This window comes from Garra rufa, chromosome 9 (genome assembly GCF_049309525.1).
Source record: "Garra rufa chromosome 9, GarRuf1.0, whole genome shotgun sequence".
Lineage (NCBI taxonomy): Eukaryota > Metazoa > Chordata > Actinopteri > Cypriniformes > Cyprinidae > Garra > Garra rufa.
Window position 1 is genome coordinate 26,582,846 of NC_133369.1, and position 20,665 is coordinate 26,603,510.

At 35.0% G+C, this 20,665-nt stretch overlaps 2 protein-coding genes across 3 annotated transcripts; one reads left to right on the plus strand and one right to left on the minus strand.

Moving 5' to 3' along the window:
• Positions 1-115: 115 nt before the first annotated feature.
• On the minus strand, positions 116-7,590 carry isoc2 (isochorismatase domain containing 2). The gene is made up of 7 exons (XM_073847101.1): positions 7,559-7,590; positions 7,212-7,384; positions 5,361-5,485; positions 4,589-4,801; positions 4,414-4,484; positions 3,956-4,073; positions 116-2,236 (listed from the first exon to the last, which is right to left on the minus strand). Coding segments are annotated over exons 2-7 (594 nt in total). The 5' UTR covers positions 7,213-7,384; positions 7,559-7,590; the 3' UTR covers positions 116-2,170.
• Positions 7,591-9,763: 2,173 nt separating this feature from the next.
• u2af2a (U2 small nuclear RNA auxiliary factor 2a) lies at positions 9,764-19,635 on the plus strand. 2 transcript variants are annotated; one of them, XM_073847076.1, is made up of 11 exons: positions 9,764-10,253; positions 11,060-11,219; positions 11,318-11,424; positions 13,641-13,792; positions 13,955-14,071; positions 14,174-14,342; positions 14,438-14,517; positions 16,904-17,026; positions 17,825-17,911; positions 18,006-18,257; positions 18,336-19,635. In XM_073847076.1, the coding sequence occupies exons 1-11, from the start codon at positions 10,205-10,207 to the stop codon at positions 18,468-18,470; spliced, it is 1,431 nt and encodes a 476-aa protein (XP_073703177.1). In that variant the 5' UTR covers positions 9,764-10,204; the 3' UTR covers positions 18,471-19,635. The 2 variants fall into 2 exon arrangements, with proteins under 2 accessions (XP_073703177.1, XP_073703178.1); XM_073847077.1 differs by having other exon boundaries at positions 14,174-14,312.
• Positions 19,636-20,665: the final 1,030 nt, after the last annotated feature.

Genomic DNA, 20,665 nt, shown 5'->3' on the forward strand with positions numbered 1-20,665 from the left:
AACCCACTGTAATAATTTCCATTCAGATTTTCTTGGTCCTATGACACAGTTATCTTTGCATCCCGCTGGATTTCACACTTGGCACACGTGTAATAAATCACGTAATACAGCTAGGTTACTACCAATGAAGTATACATTTTCAGAGTTTATTATTTTTTATTTATACATATAATACATGTTTAAGTTGTATGTTAAAATATACATGGTTAATGCTTTATAATTAAACATGAAAACGGTAACATTTACAGTGAGTTTCCATTTGTTACATTAGTTTACTTTCAGAACAAAAATTTACAGATAATGTACTCACCCCCTTGTCCAAGATGTTCATGTCTTTCTTTCTTCAGTCTTAAGGAAATTATGTTTTTTGAGATAAACATTTCAGGATTTCTCTCCATATAATGGACTTCTATGGTGCTCATGAGTTTGAACTTCCAAAATGCAGCTTCAAATGGCTCTAAACGATCACAGCTGAGGGTCTTATCTAGCAAAACGATCGGTTATTTTCTAAAAAAAAATTACAATTTATATACTTTTTAACCTCAAATGCTCGTCTTGCCTAGCTCTGTGTGTACTCTGTCCAGAGATTAAAAAGTATATAAATTGTAAATGTTTTTTTTTAGAAAATAACCGATCGTTTCGCTAGATAAGACCCTTCTTCCTCGGCTTGGAGCCCTTTGAAACTGCATTTAAACTGCATTTTGGAAGTTCAAACTCAGGGGCACCATAGAAGTCCACTATATGGAGAGAAATCCTGAAATGTTTTCCTCAAAAAGCATAATTTGAAACATTGGATGACAAGGGGGTGAGTACATTATCTGTAAATTTTTGTTCTGAAAGTGAACTACTCCTTTAACTACATTAGTTAACATGAACTAACAAAGAAAAATACTTCTAAAGCATTTATTAATCTTGGTTTATGTTCATTTTAACTTTATCAATACATTATAAAAATCAAAAGTTGTATGTTAATTAGAGCTGCAAAATGATTAATCACGATTAATCGCATTCAAGTTTGTTTATATACTTGGCCTGTTTGAGTGTAGGGTGTATATTTATTATGTTTTTATAAATATACACACATACATGTATATATTTTTTTAAAAATTGTGTATATCTTTATATATTTATACTTTTATATAAAAAAAATTATATATAAATGTAACATTTTTGCTTAATATACATGTGGGTCAAAGACGTAAAAATGTCCACGTTTGACAATTTACAAAAGTGATTTTATGTCCATAGAAAGTACATGAACTTTTAAAATTTCAATTAAGTTTTTGGAGAATTTTTTTTCTGGGTTGAATTAATGTTACATTGTCATTCAGTGTAACACAAATTTATGTAAAAATTTAAACAATGTGCTTATTCTGACTTGTGCATATTCAAAATATCTAAATTAATAAGGGAGCATATTAAATTTTATTGTGTTTTAAATGAGTAAAAAACCTAGGAGAGTGGCAAATTTTAAAAATTAAAAAAATAAATAAATAAACTAATTAGTATTTGGGGGTAAAGTAATTCGTCTTTTAATACGTAATAAATTGATTTTTGTTATTAATATGCCTGACAAGACTGTTACACTGAAAGACATTTTAGTGGGCGTCTTCTGTAAATTAGGGGAAAATGTATGATATTTATTTTTTGCTCAGAAAAACAAAAACAAAAATGCAATGAAATTAAACAGAAAACTTAAAAAAAAATTTTTTTTGGAAAAACAACAATTTAAAGCAGTATTACACTTGTTTTTATGCTTAAACTGTTTAACATCTTTGACCCATGTATGTGTGTGCATTTAAATATACATAATAGATATACACAGTAACTAAACTTTTATTTTGAATGTGATTAATCACAATTAATCGTTTTGCAGCCCTAATGTTAATATTATACAAATGACAAAGATTAATAAATACTGTAACTGTATTGCTCATTGTTAACTTAACTCATGTTAACTTTCAGAATTAGCGTTACTAAAACCTCTTATTCTCACACAGAATTGTAGAACCATTTGGATTTTTTTTTATTTTATTTCTTTGGGAGTAATTTTATTTGAATACACACATGCTCCGAGCTCACATGACTCCAACAGGTTCAGAAAGCGGTCTGTGCTGATTTATAGTAATTTTATGTAATTGTGTCTGTAGGGTGTGGTGTGCGACTGGCCCTATAGAGAGCTGAAGAAGGCCAGCAGGCCTGTATCAGGGGAGGGGTGAGCCAAGAGCTTCTGGATCTGCGTGCAAAAAAAAAAAATGAAGGAGGACAGGTCAGAACATGAACGGAACAATAGCCAAATGCAAACCTAATCACTATAAAATCCCAACCACCTCAGCAGCTCCTCATACAGACACAAACAAACCTGACACAAACAACCAGGGATAAGAAAACTGTTGCTGAATTATATAATTTCCACAAGGTCTTATATGAAAAGGTACTTTCCCCAAAAGTCCAAACACATCCTTTTTTCCCTTCAGCTGAACATAAAAAGAGATGTTTAATAAAATATTCAAACTTAACATTTATTCAAATATTCAAATTAAACAAAGTATTCAAGCTTAAGCTTTTCTTTACAATACAAAAGAAAGAGAAATGAGGGCTGTCAAGCTTTAAAATGTTAAAATAAGTTAACATAAATGTAATTAGTGCAACTTGTGTTAAATTCAATTTCATGTCAGCTTTGTGTTTAAGAGATAGTTCACTCAAAAATTAAAATTCTGTCATTAATTACTGAAACTCATGTTGTTCCAAACCCGCAAAGTCTTTTTGTTTTCTTTGCACACAAAAAGTATCCTCATAGCTTCATAAAACTGAGGTTGAACCACTGATGTCACATGGGCTATTATCAAAAACATCTTGTTTAAAATGTTTGTTCCAAAGATGAACAAAGGTCTTATGGGTTTGGAATGACTTGAGGGTGAGTAATTAATGACAGAATTTTTAGTTTTAGGTGAACTAACCCTTTTGATATGTATAAAGATTTCTTACAAAATCTTCCAATTTTACATTTCTTGAATAAAATGTTTTTTGTTTTTTCTTCTGCTCACCAAACCTGCATTTTTGGATCTAATGTACAGCAAAAAACTGTACAATTTTGAAATATTTTACAATTTAAATATAAATAACTGTTTTCTATTTGAATATATTTGAACATGTAATTTATTCCTGTGATTTCAAAGCTGAATTTTTAGCACTACTGTAGCATTACTCCAGTCACATGATCCTTCAGAAATCATTCTAATATTCAGATTTTCTGTTTAAAAACATTTAATATTATCACGTTAAAAAAAACTGCTGAGTAGATTTTTTTAGGTTTCTTTGAAGAATAGAAAGTTCAGCAGAATAGCATTCATTTGTTGTCTTTATCTGATGTCTTTATAATGACTTTTGATCAATTTAAAGCATCCTTGGTAAATAAAAGTATAAATTTCATTTACCATTTCTGTAAGCTTTTGAATGGTATAGTGTATAATATAATGGTATAATGTATAATTTTATTTCAGATAAATTTCACCTGTTGAGTTGATTAAAACAGCTGTTCCCAATGAATCAGGGTAAGTAGGATGCTTTAGAACAGCTTGGACTATTTGGAATGGTATAGAACTTTGAATTTTCCCATAGACTGTGACAGTTTGCAAAGGGTATGAATAATTTTGGACAAATGTAATTTTGGACAAATGTAAATAAAAGCTGAGAAATATTTTTTTCCACAATGATGCCTCTTGTACATCGTCTTATTATCTTTTGGGAGAAGCCTGTGTAATTTCCGGTCAAAAAAAAAAACTTGCTAGTTGAATAAAAGTAACTAAGTCAGAATTTGCCAGGGGTATGAATAATTTTGGGCTTGACTGTATATGTACATATCTTCATGCATGGTTTTAGAGTGGTGTGAGTATGAGATGATGACAGAAGGTTTAAAAGAATCAAAATGTGGCTGACAGCTGTCAATAGGTACCTCTTTAAAGTTGGGGTGCTTGGCATCCTGCACTAGCTGTAATAAAACTCCCTCTGTAGTGGTGAGAAACACCCCACTCTGCTTCAGTCTCGACAGTGCAAAAAGACGATCTGTCTGACTGAAAATGACAGACAGATATGTATAGAAAACCCTGAGAATCACTTAAGAATTGGCTCATAGGACAAAGCAAATTCTACACAAACACCTCAACAAACATTCATATATCTGTAAGCAAACACAGTAAAATTCCTCCTGTTTCTATAGACCTTTAGAAAAAAGCTTATAAATACTATCCATCAATTGACTTGAGTCTGTGTTTGAAAAAATGTGGGTGTGAGTCAAGCTCAGGTATGTAGGAGTCTTGTGTTTGCAATGATTTAAAACATAATTTTTCCTACTTTATCACATATCACAACAGTTTTTGATTTTGTATATTTTAAACCAAATTATTATTATACCTTCGAGAAGAGACGGCATCTGCTACAATATGAACCTCCATGCCTCGCTCTAGGAGATCAAAGGTTGTGCACTACAGCAGAACAAGAACCTTATCAGGTCATGATCAGAAGATAGTAAAAGTGTTTTTGATAGTAAAAAGTGCCATGGCACCAGTTTAAACCCATTTAATGTTACCGCAATGCATGCTTGGGCCTCGATGCCACATAGTATGACTTGCTGAGGGTCTCCCAGGCTCTTGAGTGAGCTCTGCACACTCTCAGTCATCATGGAGAAACTGGTCTTTGTATGAGGCTTCAAGCCCTCGGCCCCCAGCTCAGGAACAGTGGGACCCAAACCTTTAGGGTATTGCTCGGTTAAAATCTGAGGGATGCTTAAGATTCGACATGCCTGAAAGAGAAAGATAAAGATTCATGTCCACTGCCTGACCTACAATTAAACTGCCATATTAATAAAATGTTAATGAATAGCTTCGGATATTCCTCACTTCACACATATGTGACCCTGGACCACAAAACCAGTCCAAGTTGTCCATATGAAGTTCTTAGCAAAGCATATTACTAATAAAAATTTAAGTTTTAATATATTTACGGTAAGAAATTTACAAAATATCTTCATGGAACATGATCTTTATTTAATATCTTAATGATTTTTGTCATAAAATAAAAAATGGTAATTTTGACCCACACAATGCATTATTGGGTATTGCTACAAATATAACTGTGCTACTTATGACGGTTACTTATGTGGTCCAGGGTCACATGTGATCCTCTGTTTTCAAATTCAAAAACAAAGTTTTTCAGTCTAAAATGACAGAAGACCACTAGATAATGCATATAAAATCTGCTGACAAGATGTCGGATGATGGCACATTAAATAAACAGGTGACTTTAGATTGCGTTTTAAGACAACTGCAGCAGTTTTGATAAAGTGATGGTACAGCTTGTACCTGTAGCAGTCTTGCGGCATTGCTCACGACGTTTGTGAACTGGAAAATATTGGGTCTGAACTTTTCTTGCATGTCACACAGTAGCAGCACTGAGCCTTTGGTGGAAAGCCTGCCAAGTCTTGCCACTGTGAAAACAAACAGAGCAATTATGTCACATGTGAATCAATGTGTCTTTGTGGATATACTGTAATACAGTGGTTCTCAACCAGGGGGCCTCAGAAAACTTCCAGGGGGCCCAAATAAGTCTTAAAATGATTTTAAATTAAATACATTTACCCAATCTTAACTGAAATAACAAAACAATAAAGATAAAGTTGTATAACATAAAACTGACATCAGATTTTTATTATAACAGAAGTACCAAAAGTACATACACTACCAGATTTTGAATGTTTTTTAAAGAAGTCTCCTCTGCTCACCAAGCCTGCATTTATTTGATCCAAAATACAGCAAAAGTAGTAATATTGTGAAATATTTTACTATTTAAAATCAGAGCTTTCTATTTGAATATTTGTGACTACAAAACCAGTCTTATGTTGCACAAGTATATTTGTAGCAATAGCTAAAAATGCATTGTATGGGTCAAAATTATTTTTCTTTTATGGCAAAAATCATTAGGATGTTAATTAAAGACCATGTTCCATGAAGATATTTTGTAAGTTTCCTACCATAAATATATCAAAACTTAATGTTTAATTAGTAATATGCATTGCTAAGAACTTCATTTGGACAACTTTAAAGGCAATTTTCTCAGCATTTTGAGTTTTTGCATCCTCAGATTTCAGATTTTTAAATAGTTATATTCAACCAAATATTGTCCTATCCTAACAAACCATACATCAACGCTTATTTATTCTGCATTTAGATGTATGAATCTCAGTTTCAAAAATGTACATTAATGACTGGTTTTGTAGTCCATGGTCACATGTGAAAATGTAATTTATTCCTGTGATCAAAGCTTCATTTTCAGCATCATTACTCCAGTCTTCAGTGTCACATGATCCTTCAGAAATAATTCTAATATGCTGATGTGCTGTTCAAGAAACATTTATTATTATTATCAATATTTAAAACAGTTGAGTACATTTTTTTAGGATTCTTTGATGAATAGAAAGTTTCAAAGATCAGCATTTATCTGAAATAAAAAGCTTTTACAACATTATACACTATACCATGCAGAAATCTATTTTTTTCTATTTCAGATAAATGCCATTCTTCTGAACTTTCTATTCATCAAAGAAACCTTGGGAAAAAAATCTACACAGCTGTTTAACATAACTTTTTGAGCAACAAATCAGAATATTAGAATGATTTCTGATGGATCATGTGACTGGAGTAATGATGCTAAAAATTCAGCTATGAAATCACAGGAATATATTACACTTTTTAAATATATACTCAAATAGAAAAAAATGTATTTTAAAGAATAAAACTTTTTTTTTTGCTTGAATCAAATAAATGCAGGCTTGGTGAGCAGAAGAGACTTATTTAAAAAAAAAACATTAAAAATCTTACTGTTCTAAAACTTTCCTTGTAGTGTATTAGCTTAAGAGCTACTGTTGTAACGCATATTTCGTGACTAAACTGTTATGAGTGTCTGACTCTGCCATCTAAATGAAATTTAAAAAATAATCTTCAATGAAAATAAACACTACAATGTCTAAAAACGCTGTCATTGGCTTTTGAGTCAGCGTCCTTGTAACAACAAAAGTGAAAGTACGTAGGCAGTGCTTCTAATGCCCTGCATACTAATAACGCATTAAATCTTTTCCACTTATACACAGACTGCAGCTGTCATAATGCGCTGGTACAGAGTTCAATGGCATTCAGGGGCCAACAAGCAGTACTTACTGTTTGCAGAGCAATATGGGGAAGTCGCAAACCGCAAAGATCAAGTGAAGACAAACCAGGTCACCGTTAGCCGTGTGTATGTGCTTTAAATAAGTGTCCACTCACTGCTCTTATTGGTAAATATGTTGTTGAAACTCTGGTGAAGTTTATATGGTTATGATGAGTAACCTTAGCTGAGAACAACAGCAAAAGAATCATGAATGATAAGACAGCAGCACATAAAATGCAGAAAAACGACTCGTTACGGCACAAATATATATCTTAATCTACTTGTGCCCTTCAAATATATATTTCATTGATTGTTACAACAATGCAGCACAATTTGTTCACTCTGACATTACACAAACCTCCAGACACGAGCCCACTAGTGGCGTTTCGGTGATTATTTTGAACGAATCTTGTAATGAACGAATCATTCCCACTGCATTCAAGACTGATTATAATAAGAGCCAATAAAATTCGAGTAGGGGGTTTGACGGAACATTTCATTGGTTGGACTTGCTGGACGAACACGCCCCCTTCACTGAACGAGTCAGTGTTCTGAATCATCTCATTTGCGAATGCGAACGAACCGAATAAACGAGGCATCGGTTGAGTAAATGATTCACTGGTTCACCGAATTTAAACAAAACATTCTAATGAACGGATTCAAAAGATTCGAGTCTCTAGGCTGAATCAAAATCCCCACCACTGTTCACTGCCTATGAGCAGATAATCCATTAGTGGGCGCAGTTCGATTCAAAACAATGCAGTCTAGTTTTTCTGTTTTTACTTGTACACAGGGTTTCCGCGGGGTCTTAAAAATCTAAAATTTAAAAATCAAAATTTTAGGCCTTAAAAAGTCTTAAATTCGCTGTTCTAGGTCTTAAATAATTTTACACAGGTCTTATTTTTCAGATGTCCATGTAACGCTACATTCTAATTCTCATTTAAATTCTCTTTTTGTTGTTTCCGTGGTGTTGTAGTTCTTTATTTCACTATTCCAAATATAATTTGCTGTATTTAAACTACAAATGAGACCAGCATGCAATAGCCAATCAGCTTTCTGTTATTGGCGCGAGTCTCTCTCGGATTGTACCGCAGAAGTAAAATGGATTTATCCTTTTAGCTATGGGGAAGTGCAAGTTTAGCGATACTTAGCTTGAAAAAAACTGAATATAGGGCTTGGCTAAGGACAGTTGCTAACAACTAGATTTTTTTCTCCCTCTGTGGAAGTTACTGCGTCTTCAGAATCGCAGTAGCAGAATACAGGTCAAACGACCCTTTTCTGTATATAATGTTATATAGGTCGAGCTAGCTGACCGCCAGCCTTCGAAATACTTTTAAAATGTATTTTTTTTTTACTTGCCCGACCGAACAAACCGCCTGATTAAAACTGAAGTGACAAAAACAACTAGCGAAGCATCGAAGGGCAAGAAAGATTAATATTTTAATACATTCAACGTAAACAGAAATTGATAATGGATAGTGTATTTCTTGTCTATTTGTGACATACTTTAAAACAAATGAATGTAACAGCACTCTAAAGAAACACACTGAGGTAAAAATTTCAAATGTATAGTTTATTTATAACATGATATAGTTCAGTAATATACCAAGTGAGCTTTTGCTGAAAATTCTCACAATTACAAATGTTACATTAATTTTAGCTCAATAAAAAAGTAGTTAGTCAAGTAGTTACTTACATATTAGACAATATGCAACATTAGCAGAAGCATTCTCCTAGCAACATTTTGCTACGATTCAGCGTTTTTCTCGAATCAGTTGAAATAATTCGCTCATGAAGTGACTTACCGCCACCTGCTGGTAATTTAGTGTGTTTAAAAGTATGCCTCCACACCCAACATTTCTAATGTATATATTTATAAATCAATAAATGTATTTAAAACATTAATCTCACTTTTAATTTTGCAGTGTAAATTATGTAAATTATCTCACTGCTAACAGCCATTTAGAATTTATTGATAAATTCATAAAATAAATTTCAAAGGTAATGCATACATTTCAAAAGTAAAAAAAAGGCCTTTATAAAGGTAAATCAAATATGCAGATTTAAGATGTAAAAGCTAATAGAGCACTGATGAAAATATTGCTTCAGAATTTTTTTTTTACATCAGATATTTCTAGTGGTACTTTTATGGGGATATTTTGTGTGGAATAGTATCTGCTGATATGAAAAGTTCACTGTATATCGTAGTAATAAATTTAATTTATGACAGCCATGAAATTGTGTTTACTTTTTACATTAAACACATTAAATATTACATATATGCATGTAATATAATATCTATTTCGGTCTTAATATAATATCTGTTTCGGTCTTAAATTTCATATAAGGTGGTATTAAAAAGGTCTTAAAAAGTCTTAAATTTCACTTGTTCATATCTGCAGAAACCCTGTGTACAGAACATGTGTATTTACATGTTATGATTTAAAATCCATATACACAATTTTTAAATTAACCGTAGTAAGAGATATCCTTTATAAACGTATATATTTTAATAGCTTAAAATTGTAAAGTTGACCCGGAAGTGTTTGGGAGTGGCCACTGACCTTAGTGGGCGCACTCTCACGGCCTTGGCGTTTCCCAGAGATTTTGTGGAAAATAGAGGCTGTACTTAACGTATTTCGGCAGTTTTGAGGAATACATGAGCTCTTCCACGAGCAGAGCAGCCGTTTATTCCAGTACATCATCCGGTGCATGTGTGTTTACACTCGGTCTCTTTGAAAGCACGTTTTCCTCATGCTAGTCTTTGTATGTAACAGTTGCTGAGCGCTTGTGGAAGACATCAGCTCGCCTCCAGCTGCTTTCATTACACTGCGCTTTGCGTTCTGAGGGTCGCATTTTTCCATTACAAAAACCGTAGTTTCTCAATTGCTTCACGCTTGGTGTGAACTTTATTTTTTTGTTTGCGAGATAATCACAGCCTCAAAATTGCTAGCTGCTAGCTAGCTCGCTTCCCTCTCAGTCGGCGTGTTGGAGCTGCTGCAAAATGTCAGATTTTGACGAGTTTGAGAGACAGCTGACCGAAAACAAGCAAGGTGAGGAATAAAGGTGTAATTGTGATGAGAATGAGGGCATGGACATGTGTTAGAGCTGATGTGGTAGTGGTTAATAAGCAAATCTCTTCAGCTGGTGGAACTACGTGTCTGCAGCCCGAAGGAGGGTCTGCATCATATTGCACTGATAATAACAGACAGATGCAGTGCTGTTACATGCATTGCAAACCTAATTTGCACAGGATGTGTGTTTGAGGTTCCTAAAAAGATATTGAGCGGAATGATCATGAATATGTAATGTATGCATGCATTCATGCATGCAGGAATATTATCTGGGTACTGTTGATCAGTGTTTATCAGGGCGTAGGCAAAAGTATGTTTGATAAAATGCCCTCTAGTCCTCTTTTCCTACCTGTAAGTGAATATTTTATGGAAATTCATAAAATTTAGTTGTAGGTCTGTTTAGTTAAAGTGACAGATCACCTATATGAGAGTCCTGTCATCATTAACATATCGTAATTTGTGTGACTTTTCTCTTTTGTGGAACACAAAGAAAGATATTTTGAAGAATATTGGTAACCAAATAGTTTTGGTGCCCACTGATTTCCATTATATGAAAAAAAGAAAAAAAGTGTTCCACAGAATAAAGTAAGTCATACAGGTTTGGAATTACATTAGAAAGAGTAAATGATGCAGAGTTTTAAATTTTGGTTGAATTTTCCCCACAAATAGACAACACTGATTTTTAGATGAACATCAGCACATAAGAGCACATACTGGTTTGAATGAACATGATGAATGAAAGATCATGCTTATTTTGATCATCATGTGTGCTTTGCATTGTGCAGCGGACAGAGATAAGGAGAACAAACATCACCGGCGCAGTGGCTCGAGAAGTCGCAGCAGAGACCGGGACAGGAAAAGGAGGAGTCGGGACCGGGACAGAGAAAGGAGAGGCGGCAGCCGGGATCGTCACGGAGACAGCAAGGACCGCAGACACAGACGCAGGTAAAAAATTTAAATAAGCTAAGGTGAAATTCTTAGGTCGTACGAAAGCCTGTTGATTTTCAAAATATGTAATTGTTGCTCTGTTTCTCCATGGGCAGTCGCTCACCACACCGTGAAAAGAAAAAGATTAAAGTGAAAAAATATTGGGATGTTCCTCCTCCTGGATTTGAGCACATCACACCCATGCAGTACAAAGCTATGCAGGGTAAGAGGCTGTTTTTCTTTCATTATTTCTTTCCTCCTTTGACCCTGTTTACACCTGCTCTTAAAGGGATAGTTTACCCAAAAATGAAAATTCTGTCATTAATTACTCGTTCCAAACCCGTAAGCTTTTCGTTCATTTTTGGAACACAAATTAAAGGATTACTCCACTTCCAGAATAATAATTTCCTTATGTACTCACCCCCATGTCATCCAAGATGTTCATGTCTTTCTTTCTTTCGTGAAGAAATTATGTTTTTGAGGAAGACATTTTAGGAATTTTCTCCATATAGTGGACTTCAACGGAGTCCGCTAGTTCCAAAATGCAGTTTAAATGCAGCTTCAAAGAGCTCTAAACGATCCTAGCCTAGGAATAAGCGTCTTATCTAGTGAAACGATTGGTCATTTTCTTAAATAGATTAATATTTATACACTTTTTAACCACAAATGCTTGTCTTGTGTAGCTCTGTGACGTGCCCCTTAAAGGTCCACTGAAGTGCCTTGAAACTCGCAGCGTTATTCTATGTGGTGACGTACTTTAACTGAAACAAAAACATATCGTCCAGCCCCGCCCACTTATTTTGAATAGCCAATAGCGTTCCATTAACATCTGCTCGGACCAGAGCCCTTAAGCTTGGTAAAGCCGCATTTGTAAGCTTATGACAGCCACAGACTAATAAATTACCCCACAGATTCAATATGAAACTCTTGCTAAATCAAAATAGCAATCATAATCATGCTGAGGCTGTGTAGTTTAATACATGCCGATCGCACATATGAGCGCATGTGATCTGCTCTGTGTCATCGCGTCTCTGGACTGGAGCCAAGTCTGGAGTAGCCTATGCGCGCTGCCGCGGTTCGTGTGACACAACGTGAAACAAGACCTCATTTTCCCCAATGGAAAGCACATGTACACTGTCTAAATCATTCTCTATCGTCTACATTGCACACTACGTGCCATTCACCAAACAGAAAACACTTACACTGTGAACAAGTGAACAAACAGATTCAGCGTCTATTTATAGTGTATGGGGTGGGACACTACGAACTCTAGAGAGCATTTGATTGGACAGAACGTTTGATGAGAAACTGAAGTGTACGGTGATATCATCAAAATCGCTGATTCATATTGGCAGAAGTGACGAGACTGTAAGTTTTGAATGCCCATATCTTGTAAACACAAATTTTGTCATTGTTTTGAAGCACAATAACTTATAGATTAAGGCTAATATATTCATACTAAAAGCCAAAAAACTTACATTTTGATTTGATCAGGGGGACTTTAAAGCTACATTTAAACTGCATTTTGGAAGTTCAAACTCGTGGTCATCGTTAAACCAACTAAATGTTCACTATAAGAAAATAATTCCTGAAATGTTTTTCCACATCTTGGATGACAAGGGGATGAGTAAATTATCTGTATTTTTTTTGTTCTGGAAGTGAACTAACCCTAAGTTCAGATATTTTTTTTAATCAAATCTGAAAATGTCCAGAAAGCTCTTGGATTTTATTCGAAACACCTTCATTTGTGTTCTGAAGATAACTAAAGGTCTTAAGGGTTTGATGGGTTTTTACAGGACAGAATTTTCATTTTTGGGGGAACTATCCCTTTAAGACCCATCTCCAGTGATTCATCTTGATGCCCCCCAGACAATGATGAAGGGCCACCTGCTCCCCTGTTAACTAACCACTGGGTTAAACCAAGGCTTTTAAACATTTCTTGTTATGTGCTGCCTTAAAATAAAATAACTGTCTAATTTGAACAATTTGGAAAAGCACATGCACAACTGTTCAAAAATTTGGGATCAGTAAGATTAGTAAAAAGTTTTTTCCATAAATTAATTAATGCATTAAATTGCTAAAAGTGGCATGAGAGATTTCTAGTTCAGGTAAAAATGCCATTTTGTTTTAAGCTTACGTAGAATCCTCAAAAAATGTATCTCAGTTTCCAGAAAAATATTAAGCAGCACAACTGTTTTGACATTCGTAATAATGTTTTTTGTACACCAAATCAGCCTATTACAATGATTTCTGAAGGATCAGGTGACACTGAAGACTTGAGTAATGACTGCTGAGAAGTCAGCTTTGACATCACATGAAAAAAATAAGTGTATAATATTTTATCATTGTAACAATATATCACAATGTATATTTTTAACAGTAGTGTACATATGCCCACCATATGTCTAACATACTTCTGATCCTTTCTTTTGACTTCAGCTGCTGGTCAGATCCCGGCCACTGCTCTGCTACCCACAATGACCCCTGAGGGTCTGGCTGTGACCCCAACACCTGTTCCTGTCGTGGGCAGTCAGATGACTCGACAGGCCCGGCGGCTTTATGTCGGCAACATCCCATTTGGCATCACAGAGGTGAGGTTCTTTATTATCGTTGACACTAATTAGTATTTTGGTGCAGTAGAAGATGATCTGTGTCAATGAATCATTATCATTTTGGCTGTCTTCCATAAATTGCAGTACAACCAATACATTTTTCGTTGAATTCCTTACCCTGTTCTCATATTTTTTTTATAGGAGTCTATGATGGACTTCTTCAATGCTCAGATGCGTTTAGGTGGCCTGACTCAGGCCCCAGGTAACCCAGTCCTTGCTGTTCAGATCAACCAGGACAAGAATTTTGCCTTTTTGGAGGTCAGTCTGCATACAGAGTGGTAGAGCTGATTTTGTGTACACATAAATGCTAAAGGAAGTTTTTAAAGGGTAATAAGATTATTTTTATGTTTGGCTATACAGTTCCGTTCGGTGGATGAGACGACACAGGCCATGGCATTTGATGGCATAATTTTCCAGGGACAAAGTTTAAAGATTCGCAGGCCACACGATTACCAGCCTCTGCCAGGCATGAGTGAGAATCCCAGTGTCTATGTCCCAGGCACGTCTCTCTTTTGCTCCCCCAATTCTTGTACGCGCAATGTTTTGTTCTTTTCAATCCAAAGTTTAGTAGTTAATGATTTAATTTTGATCACTGTTGTTCACACTTTGGTTCTTTCTCTGTAGGCGTTGTCTCTACGGTGGTGCCTGATTCGGCCCATAAACTCTTCATTGGCGGTCTGCCAAATTACCTCAACGATGACCAGGTTTGTGTTAAAATGGCATTATGTCTTCTATTCACTTTAAAGGGCCGCTCAATTGGGCAGAGCTTTTAGAATCAGATATGCCAACCTTTTTATGTTATATGCTTTACAAAATGAAATATGAAACCTTTTAACGCTCCACAGAACAGTTGCTTCTAGGGGTGGGTGATATATCGGTAGACATGATTAACTGGTAGAGATTTTATCTCTGTTGTGGTTAGAAACACGGTGCACATAAGTGCAGGAGTTATTTTTATCGCTTTATAGGTGTTCAACAGTTAAACACACACACTTGTATGTGTCAAAATGCCTGTCTTTGCAAGTGTCCTCACGTAAACAGTAATTTTGTTTTTAAGTGAAAGCAAACAGCTGAGAAAGAGAGAACATGTGTAACAGTATATGTGACCCTGGACCAAAAAAACTGTCTTAAGTAGCACAGGTATATTTGTAGCAATAGCTAACAATACATTGATTGGCTCAAAATGATCCAATTTTCTTTTATGACAAAAATAATTAGGATATTAAGTGAAGATTAAGTTCCATGAAGATATTTTGTAAATTTTCTACTTTAAATTCCAAGTATGAGTCACCATATTTGGCCACACATCATTTTAGTAATATGCTCTGCCAGGAACTTAATTTGGACAACTAAGCGATTTTCTCAATATTTAGGTTTTCTTTGCACTCTCAGATTCCAGATTTTCAAATGGTTATATCAACTGCTAAATATTATCCTAACAAACCATACATCAATGGAAAGCTTGTTTATTAAGCTTTCAGATGTATCTAAAAAAAAAAAAAAAAAAAAAAAAAAAGGTTTTATGGTATAGGGTCACATATTGGATCCAGGCAACTCTTAAAGTGACAGCAGTCTAATATGCCTGCTGTCTGTCACTGATGTAAATCAAACAACAAAAGAGAGAAAATGGCTCATTTCTCTTTTGCTCTTGACTAAATCGCTTTGGTAACTTTAATAAGAAGAAATATATATTTAATACAGTTAAGAATTTGCATGTTTTTATACATTTGATTACCTTTTTACTTGTCTTCAGTGAGCTTGAGTTTTTTGTGGTACTGACACTGGTGACAACAGGTCTTTTATATCATAAAGACCTTATTCAAAGCAAAAACAGCTATATTGTTATATGATGTTACCATAAGGTAAAATTATTATAAGATTTTGGTTGTATCACCCAGCCCTAGTTGTTTCCATGATTTAAATTTTTGAAGCTTTTAAGCTGACTTGTGTCAGCTTAAAAAACGTGTATGTAATAAAAAAAATAAAAATTCTGGTGCAATCTGGGAAAACCCGTCAGATGTCGCACTGGGACGTTTTCAGGAAATTGAATGTTATTTTATTTTTTGTCAAAATTAGGTTTTTATTAAATTATTATTCTATAACATCTTGTCTATCATCTCTGAAAATATCTTGGCAATTTTCACTTGTTTAGAGCAGAAAAATAGCGATTTATTGCAACAAGCAGAAAAGACGTCTTTCTCTTTTTGTTAAGAACATGCTTTCTCTGAACACCACAAAAACATTTAACCTATCATGTAACATTTAGGTGTATCAATGCATGTTCACCCCCAGTCCTGTGTAAACTATGGCACGCAAAGTTTTATTTATGTATTTAGTAATATCAGGATATGGTGGAGCACAACAACGCAGTCTGAGGCTACAGTCGGCTACTGTAGCTGCTCATTTAAATGATCTTTTGAATCTGCTCAATCTTAGTGATGTCAGTGCCCTAAACGATGTAGAAGTGTACAAGGTGTAGAAGGGACACTATTCGTGCTATCTTAACATACAAGGGGTGATCAAAAGTTCATAGACTATGCCCATGATAAACAACCGAAAGCAGACTTTAATCTGTTTGTGTAATGATGCAGTATAGTTCTCCTGACTTGACAGACAGCTCTCGTTAAACCAGTGACGTGAAAGTAAAACCTGTCTCACTTTAAACCCTTTTTCCTCAAAATTCCCTTCCTGAAAATCATCAGCCAAATTAAGAAACGGTCTGAACCCAGCTTTCATATGGTATCAACCTAAAAAAGGTCAAAATTTTTTTTCCTAGATCGCATCACATTTAGTCAATTAAGTCAGTTATGCTCATCAATGTACATTTGTTAAATTCTATTGTGTTCTATTATATTTTAAAATGTAATTATTCCTGTGATAAAATAAAGCTCAATTCCAGCAGTTATTACTCTTCTTTAGTGTCACATTGTGATCTTTCAGAAATGTTCTTCAGAACTGTTTGATAAATAGAACACTGAAGTACATCTTTACTGTGACACTGGATCAGTTTAATGCATAATTTTTGAAATATATGTGTGTATATATATATTTTTTATATTCTTCAGTTAGTGATTTTTCTCTGTTCCACAGGTCAAGGAATTGCTAACGTCGTTTGGCCCTCTAAAGGCCTTCAATTTGGTGAAAGACAGCGCAACAGGCCTCTCTAAGGGCTATGCCTTCTGTGAATATGTTGATGTCAATATCAGTGACCAGGTGATGACAATGCAAAGCATTACAACTACATAATCAGCCTGTAAATGCTCAGCAAATAACAAAAGTCTTCTGCATGTACATATTTATTACATGTACTTTTTAATCTAGACTGTATCTGTAAATCTATAAGAAACAAATATTTAAAGGGTTATTTCACCCAAAACTGAAAATTGTAAATTACTCACCTTCATGTCATTCCAAAATAGACCTGCGTTCATCTTCAGAACACGAACACAAAAGATATTTTTGATGAAATTCGAGAGCTTTCTGACCGTGCATAGATAGCAATACAACTGACACCTTCAACGCCAAAAAAGGTAGTATAAACATTGTTAAAATAGTCCATGTGACCAGTGGTTTAATCCTGAACATGCGTCAAAGACTGACATGAAAAATTGTTGAATGAATTCGTTATGTTTGCTTTTCTCATAGCTACGTAATATTACGGTTGAACCACTGGTGTCACATGGACTATTTTAACAATGTCCTTACTACCTTTCTGGGCCTTGAATGTGTCAGTTGCATTGCTATCTATGCTGCATTGCTGTCTTAGAGGGACTGAAAGCTCTGGGATTTCATTAGAATTATCTTAAATTGTGTAATGAAGATGAACAAAGGTCTTACAGGTTTGGAACGACATGAGAGTGAAGAGTTAACAACAGAATTACATTTTTGGAGTGAACTATACCTTTAAGGACTTATCCATGGGTTAGAACATGGCATGAGCTAGAGGCAATGTCAGAGTTGTTGGTTGACACCCATGCTAACCTCTGCAGAGCACACTCTTTACTATCACAGGCCATCGCGGGGCTAAACGGGATGCAGCTGGGTGACAAAAAACTCCTGGTCCAGAGAGCAAGCGTCGGCTCCAAGAACACCACACTGGTGAGTATAAATGTGAATAGTGTATAGTTGATTTACTTGATGTAGACCATGTGACCTGTTTCTCACCCTTTTCCCCTTTTTCTTTCCTCTGAAGACGGGTATAAACCAGACTCCAGTTACCCTTCAAGTTCCAGGTCTCGTAAACAGCTCGGTGAGTCAGATGGGCGGCATTCCCACAGAAGTATTGTGTCTGATGAACATGGTGGCTCCAGAGGAGCTGCTGGATGATGAAGAGTATGAGGAGATCGTGGAAGACGTCAGAGACGAGTGCTCCAAATACGGCCAGGTCAAGAGCATCGAGATCCCACGTCCTGTCGACGGCGTTGAAGTTCCTGGCACTGGAAAGGTTTGATAACTGCTTGTACCTTTAAACATCAAATTTTAGTGTAAACAGTTATTTATAGTCTTGTGTTCTTTGTCTTAGATCTTCGTGGAGTTCATGTCAGTGTTTGACTCCCAGAAGGCAATGCAAGGCTTAACTGGAAGGAAATTCGCAAACAGAGTGGTGGTGACTAAATACTGCGACCCTGATGCCTACCACCGCCGCGACTTCTGGTAGAGACGGGACAGAATCCAGAGAGAGAGACTCGGAGAGACGCAGATGGTGTGATTTCAATCTCTCGGAAGCCCCTTATTTTGTAGATTTATGAGGTCTGAAAGGGTGTTGAGCTTTTTAAAAAAATATGGCAGGCTAAAAGCATGACTTGTGATTGGTCAGAATGTAGCGATCCAATCATTCGTCATGTTTTGTTTTTTTGTTTTTTGGATGAAGACAACAACATTGAAGTATGTGCAAAGCTTTAAGATGGGAAAATGGACCGTACCATGTCATTGTCTACAGAAGAAGGATTCAGTTAGACATGCCACTAAACTTCCAGCTTAATTTTGGCCCATAGTGATTTCACATGTCACTTTTTCTCAATGTTAAATTCCTGCTCTATCATCTGTACAGCTCACACACTGGTCAGATAGGAGTGAGAGGAAGATGAGCAAGTGAGGGAAGAGAAACGACTACAACTACAAAAATGAATGTTACACTCAAACAAGAAGGTGAGAGGGGGTATTTCAGGAGAGGAGTCTTTGTTATTTGGATATGGTTTTTATTTAGGCTGTGAATGAGGTTCCTGTGTAAAAGTGTAGAGGTTAAAAAGCCAGGGTCATCTTTTGACAACGTACATGTATGAGGTAAAGCCGCTACAGGCGTCTATCTTGTAGAGGGTGAATATTACCAATTACATCTATACTGTCTTCTATTTTCCCCCTCATCCTCTATCTTTTTCCTGCTATCTGTCCCTCCTTTTATAATAGTTGTACTGTTTCTTGTGAACCCTTTTTTCCTGGCCCGATCTAACCAAGTTTATACACAGTGAAAAAGATACTTGTCTCTTTGTTTTTTTTTGTTTTTTCTTTCTTTTTTTTCTTTTTATACATTCTGTATCTAACTGTCCACTGCTGTTTTTTAAAACTGTAATAAGCTGAGTTGATTTAATACAATGCGTTTATGTATGAAGACCAGAGAAACCTCTGGTGAAATAAACTCAATGCGTTTGAATTGACTTGCTACACACTGCATCTGTATTCTGCCAGCAGATAGTGCTAACAGGCACTGCTCACGTCCAAGTAGTGTAGCACCAATATGGTATCTGAGTATTATGAGCAATGGGTCAGTCAGTAGTCAGTCTGTTTTTAGACTCTGGGGAGGTGTGCATTATTTGAAGGGTAGGGTGGTGTATGTTTGTGTTTTTTTTTTTTTTTTTTTTTTCTCAAATAAAAAAAAGGACAAAAATATCAGAAATATGTTTGTTGCTGATATTCATGTGTTTCTTTTAAGTTGACTGGAAATTATGAAATGCAGAGAAATGGAGATTGAGAAGTTTAATGTGCTTCACGAAACCAGTAGATTAAACTGAATAAGGTCCTCTGCAAAGACTGGGAAAAGAGTCGTTTATCGGGTGGTTAATTTTAATAGATTATAATAAACTGCATTTAGCTGCCTGGCAAGAGTACTTGGATATAATTTCATTATTTTTATTATGTAGAAAAACTGGTTAGGAAAAATATTCTCTCAGTAGCATTACTGTGTACTACCTGATGTATTGATCACTACCAGTCAAACGTTTTTGAACAATACGAGTCTCTTTGCTCACCAAGCCTGCAATTATTTGATCCAAAGTACAGCAAAAACTATTTAAAATAACATAACTGCTTTCTATTTGAATATATTTTAAATTGTAATTTATTCTTGTGATCAAAGCTAAATTTTCAGCATCATTACTCCAATCTTCCGTGTCACATGATCCTTCAGAAATCATTCCAATATGTTGATTTGCTATTCGAGAAAGATTTTGTATTGTCAATATTTAAAACAGTTGAGTACATTTTTTTCAGGATTCTTTGGTTAATAGAAATATCCAAAGATCAGCATTTATCTGAAGTAAAACGCTTTTTATATTATACACTATACCATAAACTAAAACATTACATTTTTTTAAATATATATATATATATATATTTATTTTAATGATAGAAATTCATACCTTTGTGTACCAAGGATGCTTTAAATTGATCAAAAGTGATAAGACATTTATAATTCCACAAAAGTTTTCTATTTCAGATAAATGCTGTTCTTCTGAACTTTCTATTCTTCAAAGAAACCTGAAAATTTCTACTCGGCTGTTTTCAACATAAATGTTTTTTTGAGCAGCAAATCAGAATATTAGAATGATTTCTGAAGGATCAGTGACTAGAGTTATG

What these genes read in the sequence shown, in the direction of transcription:
- isoc2 (XM_073847101.1), bottom strand. An exon ending in AGGCCCAAGCATGCATTGCG is followed by an intron (nt 4,485 to 4,588) that starts GTAACATTAAAT and finishes GTTCTGCTGTAG; the next exon opens with TGCACAACCTTTGATCTCCT. An exon ending in GATGCCGTCTCTTCTCGAAG is followed by an intron (nt 4,074 to 4,413) that starts GTATAATAATAA and finishes TGTCATTTTCAG; the next exon opens with TCAGACAGATCGTCTTTTTG.
- u2af2a (XM_073847076.1), top strand. Translation starts at nt 10,205, where the DNA reads ATGTCAGATTTTGACGAGTTTGAGAGACAGCTGACCGAAAACAAGCAA. An exon ending in CTTTTGCTCCCCCAATTCTT is followed by an intron (nt 14,343 to 14,437) that starts GTACGCGCAATG and finishes CTTTCTCTGTAG; the next exon opens with GCGTTGTCTCTACGGTGGTG. An exon ending in GCTCCAAGAACACCACACTG is followed by an intron (nt 17,912 to 18,005) that starts GTGAGTATAAAT and finishes TTTCCTCTGAAG; the next exon opens with ACGGGTATAAACCAGACTCC.